General features: G+C 46.5%; 1 protein-coding gene across 6 annotated transcripts in view; it reads left to right on the forward strand.

Moving 5' to 3' along the window:
• The window catches only part of NUP188 (nucleoporin 188), a 370,052-nt gene that overhangs the window by 241,882 nt on the left and 111,554 nt on the right, over positions 1–16,616 (forward strand). For all 6 annotated transcript variants that reach the window (XM_029612592.1, XM_029612589.1, XM_029612591.1 and 3 more), the window contains exon 26: positions 6,599–6,805. In XM_029612592.1, the coding sequence (XP_029468452.1) occupies positions 6,599–6,805 (207 nt within the window). The remainder of the gene's footprint in view (positions 1–6,598; positions 6,806–16,616) is intronic.

A 16,616-nucleotide genomic window follows, 5' to 3' on the forward strand; every position in this document is an offset into this window, starting at 1 on the left:
GCAGTTATGTAACCTTCCCTTTAAAGGCAAGCTTCTATTCGGGGAGGACCTCGACCAGTTCATGAAATCTTTAGGGGAGACCAAGGGTAACAGACTTCCAAAGAATAAGAAGTCTGTGCGGAAGCCTTTCTCCTCTCGACCCTGGTTTTGGGAGTCGAGACGTTTCTGCTCTGGCAAACCTGCTGGATCTTCATGACGTGCCAGCCCTTGAGTAGGCAGTAGTCCTTTTGAGGTTCCGGAAAGTCTTCTAGAGGCGGGTCCACTCAGGGAGCGGGCGGAATCAAATCTTCCCAATGAGTTCAGGCAGGTTCACTCCTCGGCCTTGGTGATAGGGGGCAGATTGTCTGTTTTATGAGGAGTGGACCAAGATCACCTCCAACCAGTGGGTACTAGAGGTTGTCAGGGAAGGTTACGCCTTAGAGTTTTCTCACCCTCTCAGGTCAGTCTTTCTGGAGTCGTGCTGTCTTTCCCAAAGCAAAAGGGGAACCATTGAGGAGACCCTCAAAAGATTATTAAGTCTGGAAGCTGTGGACCCAGTTCCGGTTTCGAAACAAGGACAGGGAAGGTACTCCATTTATTTCATGGTTCCAAAGAAAGAGGGAACTTTTTGGCCCATCCTAGACCTCCAGAACGTCAACCAGAGTTTGAAGATACCGTGCTTCTGGATGGAAACGTTACATACTGTGATAGCGGCAGTCCGGAAAGGAGAGTTTTTTTGGCGTCTCCGGATCTCACTGAGGCCTATCTGCACATACTCATTCAGCAGGACCACCAGAAGTTTCTCCGTTTCAAGGTGTTGGGTCAGCATTTCCAGTTTCGGGCCCTTCCCTTCGGCCTTGCCACAGCTCCTCGTACATTCACAAAAGTGATGGTGCTCGTCGCAGTAAACCTGAGGCAAGGACGGGGTTCTGGTGCACCCTTATCTGGATGACTGGCTCATCAGGGCAAAGTTGAGGGAGAAGTGCTCATGGTCGGTGATCCGTTTGAGTACTCTTCTGGAGTAACTGGGCTGGATCATCAATTTGCCAAAGAGTCACTTGGTGCTTTCTCAGGTCCTGGAGTACTTGGGTGCCTGATTCGACATGCAATAGGGAAGAGTGTTCCTCACTGACGACAGGGTGGTCAAGATCCAAGCTCAGATAGCTTGGTTACTTCGCTTTCCTGTTCCCAAAGTCCAGGACTATTTGCAGGTCCTGGGGTGAATAGCTTCGACGTTGGAGCTGGTTCCTTGGGCGTTCACTCATATGTGCCCCTTGCATAAGGCATTGTTATCCCGCTGGAGCCCACTCTCAGAACAGTATTTTCTTCCACTGTCCCTCCCAAAGGAAGCCAGATCCAGTCTGGCATGGTGGATGACAAGGAGCAATCTGGAGAAGGGAATGCCCCTCAAGTCCCAGATTGGGTGGTGGTGACCATGGATGCCAGTCTCCGGGGCTGGGGTGCAGTATGCCTGGGCAGGTCAGCACAGGGCCTCTGGTCAGTCTCGGAATGGTCATGGTCCATCAATCGGTTGGAGACATGGGATGTTTGCAGAGCCCTTCAGGTGTTTCTTCCCTTGGTCTGCAGTCGAATGGTAAGAGTGTTTTCGGATAATGTGACAACAGTGGCATACATCAACTGCCAGGGGGGAACCAAGAGTTCCGCCGTGGCTCGAGAAGCTCAACTCTTGTTCGTGTGGGCAGAACTCCATCTCGAGGGGATTGCAACCTCTCACGTCGCAGGAGTGGACAACGTCCAAGCGGACTACCTAAACCAGCAGGAGTGGGAACTGTCCCCAGAAGCCTGGAATCACATTTGTGCCCAGTGGGGAACCCCTCAGCTGGACCTTATGGCAATGAAAGCCAATACCAAGACAGAGAGGTTCTTCAGTTACCGGAGGGAGACCGGGAGTGGTGGGCCTTGATGCTCTAGTGTGCCCGTGGCTGTCCGGCATCCTTCTCTGTTTTCCCTCCATGGCCCCTCATAGCATGGGTGCTCAGACGGATAGAGGCTCATCCAGGTTTGGTGGTTCTCGTGGTGCCGGAGTGGCTGCAACGCCCGTGGTTTGCTGATCTGGTTCATCTAGCTGGGGACGAGCCTCTGCGACTAGCTCACTTACAGGGGCTGCTGCGTCAAGGTCCCATATTTTAGGATCAGGCGGATCACTTCTGTCTCGCGGCCTGGCTTTTGAGAGGCAGCAGTTGCATCTGAATGGGTATTTCGAGCCAGTCATTTCTATCCTACTTCAAGCTAGACATCTGGCTACTTCCCTTGCCTATTCCAGGGTGTGGAAGGATTTTGAATCCTGGTGTGGGCAACAGGCTTTGGATCCATCTGCTGGTTTCTGTCCCACACATTTTGTCCTTTTATCAGCCGGGCTTGTCCAAGAGGTTAGCTTATAGCTTGCTTCGAGTCCAGGTTTCTGCTCTGGGTTGCCTCCGAGGGAAGATGCAGGGCAAGTCTTTAGCTTCCCACCCTGATATGGTACATTTTCTGAGGGGTGTTAAGCATCTGTGTCCCCCTCTATGGAACATGTGTCCAGAATGGAATCTCAATTTGGTGTTGTGAGTTCTCTGCGAGGAACCCTTTGAACTTTTGGCCCGAACAACTTTAAAAGTTCTTACCTTGAAGACTGTCTTTTGGTGGCCATTTGCTCAGCTAGATGAGTCTCTGAATTGCAAGCCCTTTCTTGCCGTGATCCTTTCCTTCATATCTCAACCAACAAGGTTTCTTTGCGTACAGTCCCTTCATTCCTTCCTAAGGTTGTTTCTGCATTTCATGTGAATCAGATGGTGGGGTTACCATGATTTCTGGACTGGTCTCATGAGCCCTCTATGGGCAGGAATCTCCATCTTTTGAATGTGCAGCGCACTTTATTGCATTATTTGAAGGTCACCAATTCTTTCCATCGGTCGGATCATCTATTTGTGCTATTCGGGGGACCTAAGAAGGGAGAGAAAGTGTCTAAGGCTTCTTTGGCTAGCTGGTTGAAGCTATTTCCTCTGCTTATGTTTCAAGGGCCCTTGCAGTGCCGGTGGGGCTTAAAGCTCATACTACTTGCACTCAGGCGGCGGCGTGGGCCAAGTGTCAACTAGTGTCTCCTCAGGAGATATGTAGGGCCACGGTTTGGTCCTCGCTTCACACTTTCACCAAGCATTACCGTTTAGATGTGAGCGCCCCAGAAGTGACTCCTTTTGGTGAGACTGTGTTGAGAGCGGGTCTTTCGGGTTCCTGCCTGGTATAGGGGGCTTTGGTACATCCCACTTGTCTGGACTGATCTGGATATGTTCAGGAAATGAAAATTAGTTCTTACCTGCTAATTTTCATTCCTGTAGTACTATGGATCAGTCCAGAGGGCCCGCCCATTATGTCTGCGTATAGCAATTTTTTTTCGGAGAGGTCCGCTCGTTCACTGTTTTTGTGTAGAAACTGCATTTTATGCTGTCTACTTTTCAATGTTTGCTTGTTTATTTTGACGGTTCCTCTGAATTCTGCTTCCACTTAGGGTTTGTGAGTAGGAAGTATGTTATAGAACTTAGTTATAACAATACAGAGGGTATGATTTAAAAAATAACTATTAGTCTAGATCAGCAATACACACAGAGAGACCACATATTAACAATATGTTTTGTATTTATTCAAAGAAGAAACAAAAGAGCTAAGCGAACCCAGAAAGCAATCAGCTCACAAAAAGGGGAGCTAATTAATTATAGAAAAATTTTTGCTCTATTTGTTGATATAATCAATCTATTGTTGTTTTTATTATTTTTATTTTATATTACTTTTTATTTTGTTTTTTATTATTATTTTTTATTTGACTTCAAGACTAATTGGCAACGTGTAAATGCGCATTGCTTGACAGACCCCATCAGAGATAGAAAAAGCAGCTGCATCAGCAAGCCAGACGGCGTCTCTTATGTTATACAAGAGCGCCGGACTTCTCAATCACTTGCAGTTACTTTTCAAGTGTTGTAGTTTTGAAAGACCAACCGGACTGATTTGAAAAAGTCTCATACAAAGGCACAGTCTATAAACACCGGTCTTGCTGAATCTCCAAAGATGCAGTGACTTCGTTGTAAGAGACGGAATAACAGGCTAAAGCTGCGGCTCTACTGCGGCCGAAGTTTCGCTGTAACCAGCTTCATCAGGAGCCTAAGATCACACCATCATATATATTCTTGTGCGGGAGACCGAATGGTCCTGAGATATTAGAAATGACAAGAAATTGAAGACGCAACTTGAAAAAGGCTGCAACAGCATAAGCTGTGCCTTTAGAAACACATTGGCAATTGTTTTTGACAAGAACGGAACTATATGATGGTGTGATCTTAGGCTCCTGATGAAGCTGGTTTACAGCGAAACTTCGGCCGCAGTAGAGCCGCAGCTTTAGCCTGTTATTCCGTCTCTTACAACGAAGTCACTGCATCTTTGGAGATTCAGCAAGACCGGTGTTTATAGACTGTGCCTTTGTATGAGACTTTTCAAATCAGTCCGGTTGGTCTTTCAAAACTACAACACTTGAAAAGTAACTGCAAGTGATTGAGAAGTCCGGGCGCTCTTTGTATAACATTAAGAGACGCCGTCTGGCTTGCTGATGCAGCTGCTTTTTCTATCTCTGATGGGCTCTGTCAAGCAATGCACATTTACACGTTGCCAATTAGTCTTGAAGTCAAATAAAAAATAATAAAATAAAAAACAAAATAAAAAGTAATATAAAATAAAAATAATAAAAACAACAATAGATTGATTATATCAACAAATAGAGCAAAAATTTTTCTATAATTAATTAGCTCCCCTTTTTGTGAGTTGTATTTATTCAACACATTTTAAATTATCACCTATCTAAACAATTAAAAACTTTACTAGCACACGCACACTTTCCATACACACCATTTAAAACACCAAGAAATGTTCTATTGCACAGTATTTTAATTTAGACAGTGCTTTTCACATTCAAAAACTGTATTACAAAACTTCTATATTCATACACTTGATAATTTCTGCTTAAGATCACTTATAAAGATAACTGTTCTTCACGGATATCAATATCTTCAATTTAGATTGTCAAGGCTATAATGCCTGTTTCATACTGGTCTCATGGTCCACTTTAAATGTCAAGTCCAACAAAAGATATCTTCGTTCAACCCCCGTTGATGAGGGCTTACTCGGGGACTGTACGTTCTATCACATTGTTTTCATTCTCTCATATTGAAACAAAGTAGCTCACTAGAGCAGTTCACAATGTTACCAGTTTACTTTGCAATCCGCTACTTCCAGAGTTCAAGCGAATTTACTTTCTTGCAGCGCCACATTTGAAAAGAGACACTAGCTCTTATGCTCGAATTCAAATGAACGTATATGTCACCGGAACTGACGTGCTACTCTGTCATTTACCAAGCGACGGAGTAGCATGTCAGTTCCGGTGACATATACGTTCATAAGAGCATAAGAGCTAGTGTCTCTTTTCAAATGTGGCGCTGCAAGAAAGTAATTTCGCTTGAACTCTGGAAGTAGCGGATTGAAATTAAACTGGTAACATTGTGAACTGCTCTAGTGAGCTACTTTGTTTCAGTATGAGAGAATGACAACGATGTGATAGAATGTACAGTCCCTGAGGAAGCCCTCATCAACGGGGGTGAAACAAAGATATCTTTTGTTGGACCTGACATTTAAAGTTGAGATGATACCAGTATGAGACGTGCAATAGCCTTGACATCTAAATTGAGATATTGATATCCTTTAGAAACTTGCCATTATAAGAATTTTTGAAACCTATTGAAGATAATGTTTCAAATGGTAAGCTGGGGTGAGAGCACTTAGGACAGGCAAATATGGGTTCCTGGTAAAGCGGGAAGCAGGTAGAAATAAGCTTTCGGTGAGGGTGAGAGCATTTAGGAGTGCTGCAAGAATGGGAATCCACTGGTGGCCACAGCACTTGAGAGGGCAGCAGTGGACTCCCAGTAGGAGACGGACACCCATGAGGAGCAGCTACAGGCGCAAGTGGAGGCAGAAACGAGTCCCTAAAGAGTGCTAAAACAATCTTGTATTTGAACTTACCAAAGTTCATGGTCTGTTTGTGGAGGATTTCTCGTGTTCTTACTTAGGAAGCGGATGCATTTCTTGCATTCTGTACTAGGACATAATAGAGAGATACATTGACATTAAGACCTTGATTTACAGTAAGGATGGGATCTTATTTTTCCCAGACTTTTCCTGATTGTTCCAAGCTTACTTTTGCTAGTGATGCAGTAAAAAAAACAAAAAACAAAAAAACCCTTGGTGGCTGTACCTATCCAGATTACAAATAGAGCATACTAGCAGAGGTGTCATCTTTAATTCTGCTTCTGAAGTTGCTGTGTACCATGTCCATAAAGGGCAACCCTGGTGTTGGACGCCTGCTTTCATTGGAGAGGGGTTATGCGCAACAAAAGATGTGACATATACCAAATTCAGAAAGTCAAACCATTTTTATGAGTTTGTTTATAACATCCTGCTCTTTGCTTGTAACTGCATGGAAAGGAGAATGGATAGAGTTGGAACCAGGATCGGAGACTGGTTATTGTGTTGAAGCTGCTCAGTGTTAGTGTGGTGACACAATAATTTATGCTCATGCTTTCAGGTGGCTCCAATGTCTGTGTATGCCTGTCTGGGCTGTGATGCAGCTGCCATCCGTGACGCCTTCCTTACACGCCTGCAGAGTAAGATTGAGGATGTTCGAGTTAAGGTCATGATCTTGGAATTTCTCACCATTGCTGTGGAGACACAACCTGGGCTTATTGAGCTTTTCCTGAATCTAGAAGCAAAAGATGGAAGCGATGGGTCAAAGGTAAAAGCATCAGATTCTAGCAGCATATTTTCGAATTAGGTAAATAACCACTGTAGGGGTTAGTATTGTGGAGTAAAGTATGTCTGATATGATATTTCATATATATTTTTTTCATTATTTATTTATCATATTTTCAGAATATACAAGCATATATACTTGATTAAGATACATGGTGAAAAAGCGAAACAATACAACTTAAGGAAATATTCCTATATTCCAAATATATATATCATCTTTTCACCAAAATTTCTAAGTCCTCTATAATGGGGAAAAAAGATGTAGGAAATTTAATAAGGCATACTTTAAAGAAAAAGAAAAAAAATATCAGACGATCCAAACAGGGTTCCCTAAATAATTAATTATAATTAGAGTTCTTACTGAGGTGTTATACTTGTACTTCTCAGGGCAGCTTCATTTTGTTTGTCTACTATAAGTTTTCTTAATTGTGAGGGTTAATAGAAACAATATCTAATTTTTTGACACTCAACACAGCATTTGCAGGGAAACTTCAATTTAAATGAGGCACCCATTTGCACAACTTCAGCTCTTAAACTAAGAAATTCTTTCTCCTCTTTTGAGTTTCCTTGGTGACATCAGGAAACATTCTTTCAGACATTTGAAAAAATTTTTCTTCTATGTTCCTGAAGAAGAGCTTCTGAGCCCATTCTTTGTCTGTATTTAACAGAAAAGAAATTACTAAAGTGGCTGGTTGAGCTAGATCTAAATTTGTAGATGCTAATATATCAGTTACATTAAAAAGTGTCAAAGATGGTTTGTTCTTTATCTTTGTCTATATTTTTCCACGAGGGAATATAATATATTTGAGTTAAGGGAGGTAACGTTTTGCTGGGGAATTTTTAACACTTCAATAGCATATTTATTCCACATCTCTCTAGCTGAGAGATGTGGAACTTTGGGAAAATTAACCAGCCTTAAGTTTTATTCCTCTGTTGGTTTTCCATACCCTCCATTTTCCTAGAAAGATATTGATTTCTTTTACAATTAGCTCATTTAAATTTTTAATTTCTTCATTCAGCTATATTTTTTTCAATGAGCTGATCCCTTACACCATCATCAGCAGTTATCTTATTAATCCTTAAACTCAATTTTCTCCAAATTATTAACTATTGGATTCAGTTGTAATGTCAACATTTTTATTTAAATAACTAAAGTGTCCCAGATGGTTTCCAGGGAAAAAACTGAAGGTCTCTCTATAGAAATTATATCCATTTTCCCTCCTTTTAAATCTTGGCCCTGAGCTGACAAAAAACCTTAAGTTATCTTCCCCCCTGGTTTACTAGTAGAACTAGTTTGCTCTGCTCGCACATCTGAAGTTGTCCCCAGTCCAATTCCCAACTCGCCACTTTCTTCAATAGGCAATGGATTGCCTGTAATCAGATCAGTTCTTACAATAGCAGGGTTCTCAGGAGGGAGTCTAACTTCCGGGGATAAAGAGATCTCCAGTTCACGAAGATTTGCCGTGCCTTCCTGCAAACCTTCAAGTGATATATCACCTGGTTGAGAGGAAGCCCTTCTGATGTGGACATCCAATGGGCCCAACCCCGGACTAGCCAAGCAATCATTAGCAGGCCTTTCCCTTGCCCTTCTTTTACGGGCTGAGTGAGGCATGCTGTTGTATAAAGAGAAAAGCAAAGAAAATACTTAGCTTGGCTGGGTTGGTCGTCTTAATCTTTATTTCCCCAACTGGAGACTGGGAGGTATTTAAAAATCAAAGTTCCATCCGAAATCCATGCGAAGCCAGGCAAAGCCCAACAAAGGCGTGCACCCCTTGGGCGTGCGCGGCTTTGGCGGCGCGTCGGCGGCGCACCGCAAGTGGCCCGATCTTATAGGACCACTTCCGGGGTCCCGCCTTCCACGTCAAGGCATGTCTCTGAAACACCGTCTGGGCAAATGAGGCTGCTTGTACCGCCCCCGGGTTCTACAGGAAAAGGTAATGAGGCAATCCTTCCCTCTCAGTCTGAGGGAAGTGCTGAAGGTCCCGATCTTATAGGACCACTTCCGGGGTCCCACCTTCCACGTCAAGGCATGTCTCTGAAACGCCATCTGGGCAATGAGGCTGCTCGTACCCCCGGGTTCTTCAGGAAAAGGTAATGAGGCAATCCTTCCCTCTCAGTCTCAGAGGGAAGTGCTGAAGGTCCCGATCTTATAGGATCACTTCCGGGGTCCCGCCTTCCACGTCAAGGCACGTCTCTGAAACACCGTCTGGGCAATGAGGCTGCTCGTACCCCCGGGTTCTTCAAGAAAAGGTAATGAGGCAACCCTTCCCTCTTGTCTCCTTTCATATATTATTTAAAAACTTTTTTTCCAGTTATTGAAGCTTTTTGAGTACCTCTAAGATACCAGAATGTTTTTAGAATTGATGAGGTCCTTTATTTTTAGAATATAATGAATGATGGGGATGTATAGTGGCTTCTTCCTTTTTTGAATTAGATAAAGACTTATGCATATTGCGTATCTATAAAGATCTCTGCAGACTGATCTGGTTACAAAATAAAAGAAAACTCCAGGGAACAAGGAGAGAGGTAGTTAAATGTGGCAAATGGGTATGAGTATGAGGGGTGAGAGAGAAAGCTGAAAGAAACTCTAGTTCAGGATTTGAATCTTTTCTTGACCCTTAGCAACAGTGAATATCCAGTCTTCTCCTAGGACAAGCAGTATGGTAGGCCTCACATGAGGGTGACATCATCAGATGGAGCCTGGCACAGAAACTTTTGTCAAAGTTTCTAGAAGCTTTGACCAGCAGACTGAGCATGCCCAGACTGCCACTATCCGCGCGTCCACACGAGGTCCCCCTTCAATCTCTTCTTTTCTGTGATGCAGTTGCCTCATGGTCGTGGAGCTCTCCATTTTTTCTTATTTTCATTGATAAGTTTCGGGTTCCTGACGTTTTTTTCCTCATTGGGTCCCCCTTTGTGGTTGGTGCCTCTTTGGTGTGGTAGGTTTTATTTTTATTACCGTTTTCCAACTTTGCGGTCGATTCCTGACTCTCACCGGTCATAGACTGCACGTAGGGTATTTTTATGGCGTCAACCAGCTTTTGTCTGTGCCCCCAGTGCCCGTGGCCATGTCCATCATGGAACAGCACGAGGTTTGAGTCCTCTACCTGGAGACCTTGCACAACATCCATGGGGTGCCGTCTGTGTGACCAGATGACCCACAAAGGGCGTCGGGCGTGCCTCTATAAGATGATGAAACTTTTTGGGGCCCCAAAATCTGCTCCTTCTACTCCTGCATCAGTCCCATAGACGCCTAGAAGTCATGGGGAGCCTTCGGACACGCTTCCCCTGGCTATCCTCCTCATTAGTACCTCCAAGGATCAAGGGGACGGTGATAGATCCTCAATAATCTCACCACTCTCCTGGACGCCAGTATCTTCTGCTTCCTCGGCCCTGGGGAAAGACCAGGCTGAGCACCGAAGGAGGTCCTGTAAGCATCACCACTGGTCGCCGTTTACGCATGGCAACGGTTCTGGGATGGCATCGGCAGCTGCCGAGCAGCCACCGAAATGACAAGGCCATCGGAGGCCCCATCCTCCGATGCCCCTGGTAGTCTGAGGAATATTCAGTGATGCCTCAACCCCCTCCCTCAGTGCGGGCCACTCTAGGCTTTCAGGAGGTGTTGGACCGCAGGATGCAGTCTGTGGTACTTAAAGCCTTCCAGAGCATTGAGCTGCCTGCACCACCGGCCCCCATACTGGTGCTTGAGCCTCCACTCTCAATGCTAGCGCCCCTACTGGAGCGTCTGAACATCCTCCTGGGTACCCGTCCGACATAGCCGGTGCTCAAGGGACCCTTGGTTCCCCAGCGGCCACCGATGCCCTCCACCAGATCCATCCCAATCCTCGGATGCTCCGAGGAGGAAGATACAGCCAGTACCGTGTTTTTCAAATCATGGTTCCCCGAGCCCGTGCCGGGACCTTCCGGCCTTCCACGGATTCCGGTCCCCTCAATGCCAGGGGAACCATCTAGTCCCACAATGTCCTCGAGGCCTCCGAAGCCATCAGAGCCCAGGGACGATGTCCCTCATGGACCTTGCCCCACGGCACGTTGATCCTAGTGAGGAAGAAGGGCCTTATAACCCTTGGGGTGATGACTCCACAGACTCATCCTCTGTGTATTCAGACAATCCCCTCTCAGAACCTTCCCCTCTGGAGGAATGGCGCCAATCACCCCCCGAGGACTTGTCCTTTGAGGGGTTTGTCAGGGCTATGGCCGAGGCCATCCCTTTCAGCTTCTCACCATGGAGGATGTGCGACACAAAATGCTGGATGTTCTCCAGTTCGTCGATGCTCCTAAGGAGATTGTGGTGGTTCCTATTCACGACATTTTTAAGGACGACCTCCTCAGCATGTGGGAGCACCCCATTTCTATCTCCCCCATCAATAGAAAGACTGACGCCACCTACTTGGTGCAACAGGCCATAGGATTTGACAAGCGGCAACTTCCCCACCAGTTGGTGGTTGTGGAGTCCGCTTTGAAAAATGCCCAGTGCTCCAGCACCTATGCCTCCGCTGCTCTGGGAAGCGACCATAGGGAGCTGGATGCCTTGGGTAGGAATGTCTTCCAAGGCGCCATACTGATGGCCCGCATCACTGCCTATCAACTTTACATGACCCAATACAACCACAATCTCTGGAAATGAGTCCAGGACTTTGAGGAGGGCCTCCCCCCAACAACAGTAGGCCATTGCCCTGTTGGGTCTTGAAGCGGGGAAATACGAGGTGCATTCCACTATGTTTTTGAGACAGCAGCCTGCTTAGCCACTGTGGGCATCAGTGCCAGGAGAATGGCATGGCTCCAGGCCTCTGACCTCCGGCCGGAGGTCCAGGACAGGCTAGCCGACCTCCCCTGCACAGGTGAAAACCTCTTCGGAGATAAGGTCTGGGATGTGGTGGCGCAATTAAAGGACCATCATGATATCCTTCAACAGCTGTCCGCTAGTGCCTCTGAAGGCTCATCTTCACCCAGAAAATCCTCCAGACAGGGTTCTTGGAAGCCCTTTTACCGACAGAGGAAATATTGTCCTCCAGGTGCCCGGGCTCGTACACCACACACCTGTTCCCATATCCATCGTGGGATTTGTCCACCCAACTGATAATTCTTCAGATGGAACTCTCCGCCCTCCTTACAGCTGGCACAGTGGAACCGGTAGCCTCGCCATCAGCAGGGCTGAGGGTTCTATTCAAGGTATTTCCTCATCCCAAATAGGAATGGGTGGCATGTGCCCCGTTCTCAACCTCCAGGCGTTGAACAAGTTTCTCGAAAGAGAAAAGTTCAAGATGGTCTGGGCACGCTGATCCTGCTCCTCAGAGAAGGAGACTGGCTTTGCTCCCTTGATCTCAAGGAGGCTTAGGCACACATTACAATTGTGCCCAGCCACCGGAGGTACCTACCTTCATGGTGGGGAAAGCACATTACCAGTGCAAAGTGCTGCCCTTTGGGTTGGCATTGCCTCCCCCCCGCCCCCGTGTTTTCACCAAATGCTTAGTAGTGGTGGTGGCTGTCTACCTCAGGCGTCACTTGGTACACATGTTCCCCTTTCTGGGCGACTGGCTGGTCAAGAGCAACTTCCACTCCGGAGTCTGATCCTGCAGATTGTGGGATTTGTTATAAACTTCCCCAAGTCGCATCTCTGCCTGACTCCTCAGCTGGACTTCATAGGCACCAGGTTGGACACGGCGCAGACAAAAGCTTTTCTGCCCAGTGACCAGGCAGTTGCCTTTGCCTCGCTGGCTACCCTTGTCCGAAACAGTCAGAGGGTGCCAGCCCACCTTTTACTCCATTTACTGGGCCACATGGTGGTCTCCACCCATGTGACTCCTCTGGCTTGCCTCTGCATGAGGAGAGCCCAGTGGACCCTGTGGTCCCAGTGGTGGCAGGCGTCTCAGGATCTCGAGGTTCCTGTCACAATTACAGACCCTCTAAGGATGTCTCTATCCTGGTGGGAAGATCTTTCCAACCTGGAAAAAGGACTTCCCTTCCTACCTTCTCCAATTCAGGTGATCCTCACCACTGATACTTCCCCTCAGGGCTGGGGAGCCCATGTGAAAGGTATCCACACGCAAGGTCTCTGGACTGCCTCCGAAGCTCGCTCTCAGATAAACTTACTGGAACGTCAGGCAATCCGATACACCTTTTGGACATTCAGGGACTAGTTGTCATCCAAGGAGGTCCTGATTCAGACGGACAACCAGGTCGCAATGTGGTATATCAACAAGCAGGGTGGCATGGGTTCGTTCCTCCTCTGCCACGAGGCGATGCAAGTGTGGATCTGGGCCCTTTCACAGGTAATGTCTCTGCGAGCAACCTACCTGTCAGGCCATCTCAGCGTGCTGGCGGACCGCTTAAGCCACTCCTTCCAGTCGCACGAGTGGTCCCTCAACCCAGAGGTAGCAGCCGAGCTTTTTCACCAATTTGGTACGTGGGATGTGGATCTCTTCACGCCCCCACTCAACCACAAGGTGAGCAGGTTCTGCTCCCTGGTATTGGGGAATGACCATCTGGCCTGCGATGCCTTCTGCCTCCACTGGGGCCCTACTGTACGACTACCCCCCACTGCCGCTCCTCTTGAGGACTCTTGCTGAAGTTTCAGCAGGACAGGTGGACCATGTCGTAGTGACTTCTTGGCCCCGACAGGTCTGGTTCCCGCTTCTGCAGGATTTGTTGGTGCAGACGCCCATCTGGCTGGGGATGGCGCCCGATCTCATCTTGCAGAATCAGGGCATGCTGCGCCATCCAAACCTCCGGGCACTGGCCCTCACGACTTGGATGTTGAGCACGTATTCCTCCAGCCCTTGGAGCTTTTGGACTGCGTCTCCCAGGTTCTGGTGGTGTCTCGCAAACCCTCCACCAGGAAGTCTTACAGCCTGAAATGGAAAAGGTTTTCCATCTAGTGTGCGGGTCATGATTTAGATCCATTTTCATGCCCCATTACTCGGTTATTGAAGTACCTACGGCACCTGTCCAAGTCTGAGCTTCAGACCAGCTCAGTCAGGGTGCACCTCAGCACTGTCAGCACGTACCATTGAGATATCGCTGGCACGCCCACTTCGATCCAACAGTTAGTGGGCAGTTTCATGCGGGGCCTCCTCCAGCTGAAGCCCCCCTTCGGCCTCCGGTTGTGTCTTGGGACCTCAATGTAGTCCTAGCGCGGCTCATGCGACCTCCTTTTGAGCCACTGCAATCCTGACATCTGAAGTTTCTCACCTGGAAAGTCATCTTCTTGGTGGCAATTACTTCGGCTCGAAGGGTCATTGAGCTTCAGGCGCTGGTTACATACGCACAATACTCAAGGTTCTTCCACGATTGTGTGGTTCTGCGTACGCATCCAAAGTTTCTGCCCAAGGTAGTAACTGATTTCCATCTTAATTAGTCCTTTGTTCTACCCACCTTCTTTCCGAGGCCTCATTCACACCCTGGACTGTAAACGGGCCTTGGCCTTCTACCTGGATCGCACTGCCGGCCACAGACAGTCCACCCAGCTCTTTGTGTCTTTTGATTCTAATAGGCTGAGGCTGGCGGTGGTTAAACAGACCTTGTCCAATTGGCTGCTATGCATGGGCAGGCCTTCCGCTGGCCAGCAGAGTAAAGGCTCACTCTGTGCGGGCTATAGCGACGTCAGTGGCTCATTTGTGTGCAGTCCCCATTGTCAAAATTTGCCATGCCGCAACCTGAAGTTCCCATCACACATTTGCAGCTCATTACTGCTTGGAAAAAGACGGGCTTCAGGACAGTACCTTCGGTCAGTCCGTCCTGCGCAACCTTTTCCAGGCCTAAACCCACCTCTTCCTGCCTCTGAGAACCAGACAGTCCCCTGCCGACCTACAGCGCCACAGTTGTGTTGTGCCTGTTGGCACCTTGCTCATCACTGTTGGTCCCTCCGGTGCTCCGGGACAGTCTGGAGCTTGGAATTCACCCACATGTGAGGACTACCATCCTGCTTGTCCTAGGAGAAAGCGCAGTTGCTTAATTGTAACAGGTGTTCTCCTAGGACAGCAGGATGTTAGTCCTCAGGAATCCCACCCGCTTCCCCATGGAGTTGGGTTCTCCTTCTAGTTTGTTGTTTTATTTTTTGCTTGTATTTTCTATGTTACGAGACTGAAAGGGGACCTCGCATGGACGTGCGGATAGCGGCAAGCTGGGCATGCTCAGTCTGCTGGTCAAAGCTTCTAGAAACTTTGGCAAACGTTTTCTGTGCCAGGCTCCATCGGATGATGGCACCCACATGTGAGGACTAACAGTTGCTTACCTCTAACAGGTGTTCTCCTAGGACAACAGGATGTGTATTATCTTTAATTTATACCCTGCCTTTTTAACCCTAAAGGGTTACGCAAAGTGGCTTACAAAATTAATAAACAATTTATAATCCAGTTTAAATACTTAAAATACAGTTTATATACATTCAGTAAATACTAAAATACAATACCTTTATAAATAAAGCATGATCCTATGCAATAAAATTAAACCCTATCACCCAGCTGCTCTGCCTTCCTTACTCTCATTTGGGAATAGAAAAGGAAGAGGCCATGTTTTGAGGTAGACTTGGGCACAACATAATTAGATATTTCATCACACAAAGGGGTTAATGAAGGGGTTAATAAACATGTGGATAAAGGTGAATCAGTAGATGTGTAGTGTATTTGGATTTTCAGAAAGCGTTTGACAAAGTCCCTCATGAGAGGCTTCTACGAAAACTAAAAAGTCATGGGATAGGAGGCGATGTCCTTTCGTGGATTACAAACTGGTTAAAAGACAGGAAACAGAGAGTAGGATTAAATGGTCAATTTTCTCAGTGGAAAAGGGTAAACAGTGGAGTGCCTCAGGGATCTGTACTTGGACCAATGCTTTTCAATATATATATAAATGATCTGGAAAGGAATACGACGAGTGAGGTTATCAAATTTGCGGATGATATAAAATTATTCAGAGTAGTTAAATCACAAGCAGACTGTGATACATTACAGGAGTACCTTGCAAGACTGGAAGATTGGGCATCCAAATGGCAGATGAAATTTAATGTGGACAAGTGCAAGGTGTTGCATATAGGGAAAAATAACCCTTGCTGTAGTTACACGATGTTAGGTTCCATATTAGGAGCTACCACCCAGGAAAAAGATCTAGGCATCATAGTGGATAATACCTTAAATTCGTCGGCTCAGTGTGCTGTAGCAGTCAAAAAAGCAAACGGAATGTTAGGAATAATTAGGAAGGGAATGGTTAATAAAACGGAAAATGTTATAATGCCTCTATTTCGCTCCATGGTGAGACCACACCTTGAATACTGTGTACAATTCTGGTCGCCGCATCTCAAAAAAGATATAGTTGCGATGGAAAAGGTACAGAGAAGGGCAACCAAAATGATAAAGGGGATGGAACAGCTCCCCTATGAGGAAAGGCTGAAGAGGTTAGGGCTGTTCAGCTTGGAGAAGAGACGGCTGAGGGGGGATATGATAGAGGTCTTTAAGATCATGAGAGGTCTTGAACGAGTAGATGTGACTCGATTATTTACACTTTCGAATAATAGAAGGACTAGGGGGCATTCCATGAAGTTAGCAAGTAGCACATTTAAGACTAATTGGAGAAAATTCTTTTTCACTCAACGCACAATAAAGCTTTGGAATTTGTTGCCAGAGGATGTAGTTAGTGCAGTTAGTGTAGCTGGATTCAAAAAAGGTTTGGATAAGTTCTTGGAGAAGGAGTCCATTAACGGCTATTAATCAAGTTTACTTAGGGAATAGCCACTGCTATTAATTGCATCAGTAGCATGGGATGATCTTAGTGTTTGGATCTTA

The sequence above is a fragment of the Rhinatrema bivittatum genome, chromosome 8, assembly GCF_901001135.1.
Source record: "Rhinatrema bivittatum chromosome 8, aRhiBiv1.1, whole genome shotgun sequence".
NCBI classification, from domain to species: Eukaryota; Metazoa; Chordata; class Amphibia; order Gymnophiona; family Rhinatrematidae; genus Rhinatrema; species Rhinatrema bivittatum.